Raw genomic sequence first — 12608 nt, 5'->3', positions numbered from 1 at the left:
TTAATTTTTTTTGGACTGTTGTATGTAAACCTTGGAGGTTTATTGGACTAGAAGACCTCTAGCTCATCAGCACCCCCTCAAGTGATCCATCTACATGTTCCTTTCTTTTTTATCAGATTATTTTAGAATGCATAATGTATATTCTGTCTGTTACTATGAGTTTTCTTCGTATACTGTGCATGTCCTCACGTACTATAGTCTTCAAATATTTGCTGGTTTAATTTTTGATAGTTCTCTGAACAGCAGACCGTTACTGTTGCCATGGGCCATCTTGGTAGCTGAAGAATTGAAATCATCTTGAAAAGTTCTGAATGATAAGTATTTTCATGGATATGGCCTTTGTTTTAGGTATCCTTTCTGTATTTTTTTGTTCTGCGTATTGATTTCTGTTTCTCTGTTCTACTTCCCATGGCATGCTGAAGTGCCAAGTTGACATCAATTCTGTGTGCCAGCATAGCCTGTACAGTATGTGTGTGTTTGTGACAGCCAATGGTATTTGTTGTCACATGAATGCAAGTCCTGGTTTAAATGTTCAACAAGAAATAAGTTTGTATGCACATGCCCACTGTACAGATATGAGTTAAATACTCAATGTTGAATTTTGGGGTTAGAGATTGGAACATGAAAATGAAATTGGTACAAAGAATAGACTCAGTTAGCCAAAATATACAACAATTCTAGCTTCTATCGCGGTAACATTGAAGCATGGTCCCTTCACAGAGGGATCATGATTTAAATGACAAACTTAACAACAATTTGATCCTGTTTTGTAGGATGTAGTATTTTACATTCAGCCTAACAGTTTCAATGATACTTGGCCAATGTCAGACATGCAAAGAGAAGAGAGTGAAAATTGCAAATCGCACAGAAGGTTACGCCTGAGTTACATGGTCAATTCTTCACAAATTCGAAATTTTGGAGTATAGAAATTTCAAACATCTGTTATTACCATGGCAAATAAAACAACAAAATCGGGAATTGCTGTGCTATTCTGGGATCTGCAAGTTAGGTCCTTGGGGCTGACATTCTGCTTTTTCACAGGAGTACAGGGAAGTGGAGACAACAGCGCCCTCAACGTTCGTGACTGCAATCTCTGCTGTTTTGTTATACAACACGGTTTGGCTGAAGCTAACTGTCAGTCTGTAGGCATATCCATACAATACCCAGGAACAACACACAATATGCATAATTGCATCGCCCAAGGGCATTAGTCAATAAGATGATTAGCATTTCTGTTACCAACAGAATCTATAAAGGTCATTCTTTGAATTCATTTAGAATATTTCCTGTTCAATGTTTTGCTATTCATCAGAACACACACTTGCAACTAGAAGATTCTAAGCTTAAGATTCAAGCAATTTGTGATATAATCATTTCATATCTATATCTCTATCTAAGAGTTCATCTTCTCAATGTGTTTTGGGGAAAACATATGGAAGGTAACAAGCATTGGGTTTGGCAAAATTGTCCTTTGACTCACAGACCCTCTGACAAAACCAAATTTAAAAAGAGTATTCTCCCATGTCTGACACACATACTAGTTGACATTTGTCAGTAAAACAAATAATTCCTACACAGAAACCACGACAAACGTTCTCAAATTTTATGACTGTTTTATTCTACAATCCATTAATATTAAAATACAGTATGGAACAAATATTAAAATTGATAGGAACACAAAAAGGAACATGTTCTTGAATATTTTTTTTTAATTTTTCACAAAGTGACATTGAATAATGTCTGTTCCAAAAGATCCTTTACATTATGCTTCTCTGCTTTCAGCAAGCCTTATTTTGTTCATTACCTTACCAACCAGACCCCGACGTCCACGAATTAAATTGAAAATTATAGGAAAAATGTTCAAAGAATTGCACACAAAAGATAGGAATTTTAGAATCATAATTTTTTCGAAAACCAGACAATTTTTTCTGTCTTCATCCTACAACTTTTCCTTTAGAAAATTATTTTAACTTTTTAAGTGGGTCTGCAACAGACCGTGAAAGAGACTGACAACAGAGTTGGCAAAGAATGAATAGCAAGCTTGTGTCACTCGCATCAGACTTCACTGGTCTGTTTTTAATATTTTATATTTTTCAAATACCCCTTTTCTCTTAATTGATAATGAACAAAAAGAAATATTCTAAACTGATTTTGTGTAAGACTTGTGCGCAAGATAGAACGGGAAATCATTTTTCCATCCAGAATGGCTGTTGCTGTCTACAGGCATTGTACAAAATCAGAAAATTACACCTTCAGTCTATATGTGGAGTATAACAATACCATATACCTTAAGTTTAATTGCCTCTACCATTACACAGGCATGGAGTAACAACACAAGGGAAAAAATGTCCCATGTTTACTGTCTCCAAGTTATTACGCAAAGAAGGAAAATTAATTTCCCAAAATATTTCATCTCCACATTTCATTTTGCAGTATTCATGAACATTTAAAAACATTTTTTTTTCCGAAAAATTGAAAGTACAAGCCAATTTTTACGCACCAGAAGGTAGTTTCTTTACTTCATATTTCGTGAGAGTGGGGATGTTGATTTGTCACCACAGAAAAACTGCAAATACTGGGCCCATAAATAGCTGCTGTGAATTTTAACATAATCTCAGGGGGTTATTTCACCTATAAACCATGAAAGGTACACTTAGGCAAGCACTGATTTCTATTTAAAGAAAGATGTAACCCAGTGTCAACTTAAATAAGAACACGTGGTGACAGCACAAATTGAACATCTTTACTCCAAGGGAACATCCTCCACTATTTTCAACTTTTCTTTAATCATACATCCATTTTGAAATCAAAGGAACAACAATGAGACAATGTGAGAATAACCTCTTCATAATATTTCCAGAGTTTTCAGAATCTAAAGAAAAAGATTAACATAAAAGCATTTGAAATCGAAAATTCTCAGATACCATGATTATAAACTTAACTGACAGTGTCATTATTATTTGATCATTACATTCGTCCATTTATATGTCGGGTACAAAATATGTACATGTTTGCAGATTGGCAACTCTGTGAGATAGTTTCAAGAACAGAGTACAGAATTTGCCAAAATACAAATAATTTTGCAGCCATCTGTATGGCCTAGAAACAATGTTTTAAAAGTGAGCTTTGGAAATCTAGTTTACAGCTTCCATTCACAAAAATTCATAAACATTATCTTTTCACTACACTGCCAAGTTCATGGCAGCACTTCAAACGCTACCCCAAATCCATAATAAAAACTGCTGAGCGAAAAACAACTTACCCACAAAAATATCACAGATTATAAATAATTTATGTAGATACTTGAAAATTTGTAGAAGCTACACAGTTCTGTGGGTGTTGAATTTCAGACCAAGGGCCTTGTCAAATGTGCTCCACTACATGTGTGTACAACAAAATAGGCACGCTCCATGGAGGGGCCACATTACGAAAGCAGCAAAATTTCACAGCCTAATATTCTACCGAACTGACATTATAAGTAAGCTTTGAAAAACATGCACAACTGCAAGATGTTCGTAGCCAGCATTTCCTGGTCAGCTATTTTTATGATTCCTCAATAAAATTTACATCGTCATGTACAGTATTCAAAATTTCACATTTTGTCATCAGAAAAGTGCAAATTTCTCATAACCGCTGCAAAAAATGCCAAATTTAGTTCAGAATTTAGCAAATACTGCCAATTTTTACGTCACTTTGTTCAAAATGGCGGTTTAATATTAAGAACAGTATAATCTTATCAGGTCATGTTGAGGTCATGAAAATGGCTGAACAGAAAAGGACCACTCTTTCAGGTCACCTAATGCTACACATGATAACCCATCTTCCCTAAAATCACTGTTATAATGTACTAGTCCTACTGATACACTATCAAACTTGGACCATACCATATGGGACATAGGGATGATCATCATAACTTCATTACTGGATGATGATAACTGACATCCAGACATGCTTAGGGCATTAATAAACATTTATATATATGTACATATATATTACAAAAAAATCTCACACACATCAATCATGCTTGAACAGCATATCTGTGTAAATCCGTGCAGTGTGGTTTGTAAAGTTGAGATCACACGCTGACCAGAGTTCTGACGACTGTGAGAATACATACTGGACATTTTGACATGAAAAAGAAGAGACTTTCCCCTGATAATATCATCCTATTTTCCTGCACAATTGGAATTTTAAACCCGGTCACCACCATGGTTCGGTCCAAACCCATTGTTATCAATGGTGATTGTGGACCCGTCTACCCAGAATTGGGGGTGAACAGGTTGGGGGTGATATCTATCACAGTTCAACAAAAGTTGATTACCTTTAAATATATAAACCTTAAATGTTGTGGTATCATGAATATTATGCAGTTCAAATTATTTAAGAGTCTCCTGCAACCTCTCAACTTTCAAAATATTTTTTTTTAAAATCTTTTCTTGCTTTTGTTGGAAAATCAATACTTTCCCATTGTTTTGCATGTACAGGCATTTCCCAGATAAGGCGGTCACACATATACACATTTATTATATCAAAAAAACACTGTTATATAGTATTGTAAAAACAATTACATGTGATTCGTGACCTATAAAGGTAGTGTATGGCATACAATATTATCTTAAAAAACATTTCCCCAACACAGAAAGTGACAGACACAGCATCCACTTTAGAAAATAAAAGTTTCACAAACAGGTTATGAAACTATGAGACACATAGAAAATGCACAATGACATTTTCAACTTTGCAAAACTGCCTCTTATTCTAAGCTACAGATTTTCTACGTTTCAATGCACTGATTTACTGCAACAAAGACACTGATTTTAGTTTGATCTTGGGTACGTGCGCGTGACTGTGTGAGGGAGACAAACCCTGCATTTTAAATTACATCACAGGTTTCCATTATCCAAATCAATGGCGTAATACAACATGTAAATTACTACCTGTAGAAAAGCACTACACTGGTTTTTATGGTCCATAAGAATGCTTGGGAATACAATGACGCAGCCCAGCAAATGCTGTGCTTTACAGACACAAATTTACATATACGGCAGCTCAGTGATCAGAAACAGCTTCAACCCTTTCAACACCATGGTTTGGCCCAAACCCATTGTTTATCAATAGTTAGTGTGGACTTGTTCACAGGGAATGGGGATGAACAGGTTAATAATACAGTTGATGTAAACAGGGTGTATTGCATTATCTGAGCTCCTTAACCCTTTGAGTGCTGTAATTTTCCGCCAAAATTTTTGTGCAACATTTTACCACTTATAATGATTTTTTCTGTAATCCTTTTGATAAATTTAGACCAAATGAGAAGCACTTTTCATCGGCTACAGTTTTTGATCAAAATTTTTGGAAAAATCTGAAAAAAATTGTTCAAACCTGAAAAAAAATATGTCTGACTTATTTTCTATGTAGGTGACAACAATTGACTTTGGCGCTCAAAGGGTTTTAATATTCATGATTTTGATCATGCTGTGGTGCATTTGAATTCCAGATCTAAACTTTCCTCTAAACAGAACCAAACCACTGGTAACTCTAACCATTTCCTCCCTATTTCTGGGTACAATGGATTGACCCGTTCTCCATGGACACCATCCATAGCAGAACCAGTACCAGCGTAAAAAGAGTTAAAGAAGTTACAGAATGGCTAATCAGTGACTGGAGTGTGCATTATCAGCATTCAGTCGCTGTTGCAGACCACAAACAAATTATCAAATTCTGAAATACAATTTTCACTCAGTCAAACATTTGCACATCGCATCAGCACACTTTCATGCTTTTCCTGTTCCCATCAAATCAGAGACGTGTTTTTTCTTCCAAATTTTTGACTGTCACCTCAAATAGAAAGTTACCAGGTAAGGGAAAAAGAAGTTGACTTTTATAAAAGAACAATTGAAGGCTTAGTCCCTCCTTTTTAGAAGGTTCAGGTCTCGAACCAGACACCTAATCTCTACAAACAGCACTCTACATTCTACAGAAAATACCTTACCGGCAAAACTTTCTCTTTGACGTGATGATAATATAACTGAATCACACTGGGGATAATCATTGTTCATTGCATTTTTTTTTTCCTCACAGAACCATTAAATTATCTGCTCTCCCTATTGTCAGATTCTTTATCTTACAAACAATACACTGTCACGATTCTAGCTGGCTGATCTAAAGAAAAGTAGTAAACATGAAAATATCAGGCCAGTTATATTTATGAAAGCCTCTTTGTCGGGTAAAGGTTTAATTACAGTGGACAGGGCTGTACATGAACCCTACATGTTGGGACAGATAAGTTAAACATGGCAAATCTATCAATAGTGGATGGTTGGAGAGTGTAGCAATTCTTATTAGATCATTGTCATAAAATATTACACATTATACAGATACACTACTTGCTTCAACTGGGTTTAAGCCACTTTATAGCCAGTCTACGCCTGTGGTTAAAACCCTCAGAGGTAACCTGTACAAACAGCGTTCAAGGATGATCGTGATAGCGCCCTCTAACAGCAAATTTAGTATTAATGACGCTCCCAATAACAATACTATCTACGATGACTTCTTTATAGATCAAATGTTAAAGGGAGTTTTGGCGTAACAGATGTGCAACGTACTGGCTAAGAGGGCGCACTAACTTGATGGAACTATAAACAGCGATGTATGGCTCCCGAAATATAAAGTCAGGAGCAAGATTAGTCGTGACTGCAAACATTGCATGTATAGCCATGAATTTTAAAAGTAATGTATCATCAAAACAAAGCATATTTAAAATTTCTACACACTGCACGTGCCTCTGTGTATATTTACCATCTAGGAAATCAAATTTCAAGGCTGTACTAACACTAGACTGAAAGATCCATTGCTCAAGAACGCTACCTACACGCTTCCTCATCTTACTTAAGGGGGGGTGGGGGGGGGGTGGGGGAAAGCGTAAAGAGCGCCCTCAAGCGACAGATCTTCCAGTCAATACTACCACATAAATAACAACCGGTGTTCAGAATTATATTTTACCCACTAAAGTTTACCAGTCAATGTTTGCACTTCAAAGTTTAGGCAGAATATAACTTCACACTTACAGAGCCAATGAAGAATATAGCCTTCTGAAAATGCTGGTAGTACAAACTCCATATCCCTTGGTTTTTTGGTCTGCATGCAATATTCTGCAGATTGTTAAAAAATCATGAAATACATATGCTTCATGGATGAGATGACGGTTTTTGAATACCCGGTTTGTTATATGTATAATAGTGGAACTGATGTCCATCAACATCTAGAAAAACAAAGTGTTTATCAAAAAATGTCACTTTTCCACTTTTGATATATCGTTTATTGGACTATCTTGTTGTCCGTATTCAGAGTCAGATATACAAATTTTCACGAAATCTTGGATAAAGATGTTGCTGATGTGCTGCTCTTGGATCATATCAGTGAATCGACAGCATTTCAACTGAGTGACGGTGGAAACCATTTGGCGATGTCTACACAATCAAATCTTGCCTCGAACTGCCTTGCGCTTGGGATGCAGAATCTGAGCTTGATGTTGAATACTGACTCGGAGTGCTGGCAACGGATGACACCCTGTGTCGCCTTGGCTCCTCTGAGTCGCTACTTGAATGGTAACTGTCGCTGTCGCCTGTCTCCGAGGATGTGGAGGAGTAGGAGGAGGACATCCTGGTCTGTACGGAGGCCGGTGTGGTGCCCATTGCGCCAGAGCGTGCTGTGGTCATCGTCGACATGGTGGCGACAAGCAGCGGTGTGTTCTCGCTGGGATCACTGTCATCGTCATCCGACTCATCTGAGGAGTCTATGTCATCTCCGGGAATGACTTTACGTTTGCAGACTGGGCAGGTGCGCTTGTTGCCTGTCAGCCATGGATCCACACACTTGCAGTGATAGGCTGCGGAGCAATGAAGAAAACCAAATTAAGCCAGAGTGCACCACGATATGTACATCTTCAACCCTTTCACCGCCATGGTTTGGTCCAAACCCATTGTTACAAAGGGTATGCATGGACTTGATTACAGGGAATTGGGGATGAACAGGTTAAAAGTTACGACTAGCATCAAACAAATTTGAAAATTCCACAATATGACACCCTCTTCACAGGAAATGAATACATGTAGCAGATGTACTAACTGCAGGATAGAATACATCTGCTAAATCTGTTCACAAATGTCACCCTTTCACCTTTGACCTCAGTCTAGCCCTACTGACCTCTGTGGTAAAGTTTGACCTCTATACTGGGGTTCTTCTTACACATTGTGAATACCATTGTGAACTATCTCCTTTGCACTTTGATGACAATATTATACCTCTAATATCAATATTTGCAATGGATTCACTTCTGTCATAAAATAATTTACAGTAATTTGTACCAAATACAGGAATAATCATAAGTTTCTTTCTACAGTGCAAATCTGAAGCACCAATTTACAATGTAACTTTTGGCAAGTTGAAAACCAACCTTTTCAGTAAGTGCACAGAAATTATCTATACTTGTTTGTGCTGTAAATCATTTATGATTTTCAATCTTTCTACAGTCATCCAATTAACATAGTTACTCCATCATTCCTTGTAAGGTATATTTTTTCGCTCAAATCTTGCGTAGTACTCACCGTGAGAGCAAGGCAGAATTCTCAGTTTTTCCCCATCTTCATATTCATCCAGACAGATGGCACAGACATCATATACGTCTCCTGAAATATGCAATTTGCAGATAAGCTTTAGGCAAACTGGATCCTTCCATAGCGTGTCTGACTGACTGAAATGAAGTCACTTTTACCTCCCAATGTCAGCAAGGTTAATAAACTCTAGCATTGGTATGCAGTAACAACATACGTGAATCTATACAAAGTTCATTTTCACAGAGTGAAAATATGATATTCACAGCTAATAGAGGCTTTCAGTAACAACACATATAAAATCACACACACACACACACACACACACACACACACACACACAAAGTATCCCTGCAGAGCATGTGACAGTGGCTTTTTTCAAGAAATTTTCAAAATGTCTCAAGAAATGATAATCTTCTTTATCAGATGACAAATTTACAGGATTTTTCATCCCATATGTCCAGGTTTAATATATTCAAAACGGTTTGATCAGCTCTTTTCATTTTTTGTTAGGAATGAAAAGAAGGGCATTCTCCATCATCACTATCATAACATTCAAATCCTAATAGCCCTCACCTTTCTTGAATTTCTGGGTTGGTAGTTTCTTAAGATGTTCCCTGGACAGTCTTGACCTTCGGAGTCGCCTTCTGTCACGTATGAACTTGGCAATCTGACGAAACAGAAAGAGAGAGATCTCAGTGTAGAGTCTCACTTTAACACAACCACATACTTAACCCTTTCACCACCGTGGTTTGGCCCAAACCCATTGTTATCAATGGTGATTTTGTACCGGTCCACTTGGATTTGGGGGTGAACAAGTTAAAGGGCAGTTTTTTTATCAGCTTTCTTCTCAGTAAATTGAACAATTACTGGGGAACTAGTCACAACTTTTGAAAGGAGAAAAACAGACTGGCACCATAGATATAGATATCACCAATGTCAACACATATCAATGCCAGAACCAAGGACTGAGGGCTGCCGCGTAAAATTCCAATATGCACCACAGGCAGCCCAGACGTATTGAGTTTTTCTTACTGTTTTCTCAATCAGTTCCTCTTCTTTTCTTCATGCTTAAAACTGAGGAGTACTCTGTAGGTACTTACCATAAAGATGACCATGAGAACAAAACATATGCCCACTATTATAGCGAATGGTAGCAGGTAATAATTGAGTGGTATCGTGAAATCAGGCGTCAGCGTCACTGTGAACCTGAGGGGAATCAGATGAGAAAACAACGTAGGGATAAGATCAACATGGCCTATGCACTCAATAGAACAGTCGTGGACATTTCCTGGAAATTTGTTCAGATTAAGTAAATGGAAACAACGGATAACAACCGATGACTCAGATATTCTTGAAAATCTACATCTGCAAGATCAACTTGAATGTATGAGTCACTCATTTTTAATAATATCTGTCACAACTTCTGTTTCAGTTGGATCTGCTGCTCATCAATAATGTAGCTTCACTATGAAATCAAGACAAAGGGTTACTTCATTTTCATACAATACCAGCTTCTTTTGTGCATTGCCATTGGACTGTGATTTGACCCCCTACAGCAAGTGCATATCTGGACACAAAAGTAATATTGAAGGTCATGAAATTGTTTGTGAACATGCACTTCTTCTATTATTTCAAGACTTCCAGTTCAAGAGTATTGTGACAGGAAAAACGGTGTGAAATCATGAGAATGCAAAGCTCACCCTTTCTGGTAGGTATATCTTTCCCTGAGTTCAAGTCCGGTATTTTCACCAACAAACACTGACGGTATCTCAACCTGTTTACCATCTATGACAAAAACAAAAGACAAGTAAGAACAACTCAAACATAAAAGAATTGCAAAAAAAGCTACGGCAAAGTACTGTATATGGAGAAAGGATTTGCTCAGCAAAACAATCCACGACCAAAACGAAACCATCTGTGACAAAGAAGTCTCGGTTATGGCAACTTTTTTTTTCTGATATAAATATTACATTTCTGATTGATAAGGTCATTTGAAAATGTTACTGGTATGTATGTATGGCACAAGGATGGGTATACATGTCTATGATGACATAGAAATCTCTTAACCTCGAATGTAAAATAATCTACATGTATTGTTCAACCATTACATTATTTTAATGATTATTTACATCAATATCACTGTCTACACACTACTCATCCTAGTAAACATGAAAAAGTCTGCCACACTAAAATGTTGACAACTGACAACAAAATATCTTTCCCTGCCTTTCTCCCCCCCCCCCCCCCTCCCATTAAAATACCGTTGATGGCAATTTCAAAAGAAAATCTATTTTTGCGTAATCAGGACTCAGCCCTATTGGTTACCATTTGTCACAGTGTGTAAATATCTCCCAATCCAAAGCACTCTTTCCCACTGACAAGGTCACAGCAGTACTCTTGATTCCACGAATGCAAGTGTTGGTTACTACGGTAACATCACTTTGCACAATTCAAGCATTTCCCACACACTGCCTTCAGGGTCAACAAGGCAGACATCAGAGCTCACATACATGTACATCAGTCACGCTGGAAAATCTCATAGTGAGAACCAATTTCACACCAACACAAAACCCCTCTAGTTGCTTACATGCATACTTCACACCATATTCACAACTGGAATATTCATTCAATGATAATGTAAATACACACAGAATTTCACAAACTATGTCTTCAACATTATTTTAGGCTTTTGAATGTAGACTGACTGAATGTTATATCTAAATATTTTATTTCTAGTGGGAAATATATAATTCAAAGGGGACTGTTGGTATGGATGTTTGCACAGTAATGTAATAAAACGCACACACAATTTTGGAAATGCTTCCAAGGTTTAATTTTGAATAACATTGAACTATATTAACTACTGGAAATGTTTTTGTTGCTGCAATGAAGGACACAACCGCAACAAGATTATTCATAATATGATACAATACGTATGACTGAACCATATACCCTATTATCCTTTTTTCAAAGATTTTTTTTGAATGTTTGATGCAAGGGTTTCTTGAACATCTTACGATAATTTTCAGGCTTTCAAATATTTGAGAAATCTACGGAGATCATTGAGGAAAGCTTGAAAGCAAATATGCCTTTCTTTTTTTTTCAGCCATTTCATTGAGAAATTAGAACGACTTAAAACATATAATTTGAAGCACAAATGTACATATCACTGTTTTTGTTTACATATTATCAGCAGTGTTCCTATGTAAATATGTTATTGTATTTCAATGCAAATATGTTATCATGTTTTTAGCTCCCATAGCCATATGTATATATGGCAATGGAAGCTATTCTTATAGGCTAGGAAAATGTCTGTATGTATGTATGTCTGTATGTCTGTACGTCTGTATGTCTGTATGTCTGTATGTCTGTATGTCTGTCCGTCAACATCAAAAACTCCAAAACCGCTGTACATTTCATCTTGATATTTGGTGTGTACATGGATGATGGGCTGTAGATGAGATTTTGTTCAAATGAAGTTGTCATTGCCAAAAATATGCAAATTAAGTGAAAAAATGTAAAAACAGTCAAAATTGAAAAAACTCAATAACCACTGAGCAGATTACATGAAAAATTAGCATGTAAGTACTTTGGGCTGACATGAAATGATTGTGCGCATCTTGGGTCAGTATCTTGGACTTGCTATTTTTCATGAATTTTTTTGTAATTTTCTCACATTTTTGGTCAAAAAATCTCCTGCTCTGAAACCACAAGTCCAATTGATTTGAAACTTGGTATGGAAGTGCATAGGAGTGACCTTTCCCAAATTTGGGCAAATCGTGGTGAAATTTGCATATTTTTAGTTTACACGTCCATAGACTCCCATGTATTAGGCAGATCTCCATAGACTCCCATGTATAAGGCCACAAAAAATAAAAATTTAGTTTCTCATCGTATTCATATTGCAAAAAGGATGCAGTGACACAATTTTTAGTCCCCACGGATGAAGTCCAGTGAGCTTATAGATTGGGTCATGTCCGTCTGTTCGTCCATCCG

At 36.8% G+C, this 12608-nt stretch overlaps 1 protein-coding gene across 2 annotated transcripts in view; it reads right to left on the bottom strand.

The window, feature by feature from the left end:
- Positions 1-1593: 1593 nt before the first annotated feature.
- LOC139118856 (E3 ubiquitin-protein ligase RNF13-like) overlaps positions 1594-12608 on the bottom strand; it is a 36484-nt gene continuing 25469 nt past the window's right edge. The window contains exons 6-10 of one of the 2 annotated variants that reach the window (XM_070682369.1): positions 10313-10397; positions 9713-9818; positions 9186-9279; positions 8604-8684; positions 1594-7885 (exon numbers count right to left, since the gene is read on the bottom strand). In XM_070682369.1, the coding sequence (XP_070538470.1) occupies positions 7467-7885; positions 8604-8684; positions 9186-9279; positions 9713-9818; positions 10313-10397 (785 nt within the window). In that variant the 3' untranslated portion in view covers positions 1594-7466. The remainder of the gene's footprint in view (positions 7886-8603; positions 8685-9185; positions 9280-9712; positions 9819-10312; positions 10398-12608) is intronic. The other variant, XM_070682370.1, reaches the window with a different exon arrangement.

Source organism: Ptychodera flava, chromosome 19, assembly GCF_041260155.1.
Source record: "Ptychodera flava strain L36383 chromosome 19, AS_Pfla_20210202, whole genome shotgun sequence".
Classification (NCBI taxonomy): Eukaryota; Metazoa; Hemichordata; class Enteropneusta; family Ptychoderidae; genus Ptychodera; species Ptychodera flava.
The sequence above is the reverse complement of the archived record's forward strand: the minus strand, read 5'-3'. Positions and strand labels throughout refer to the sequence as shown.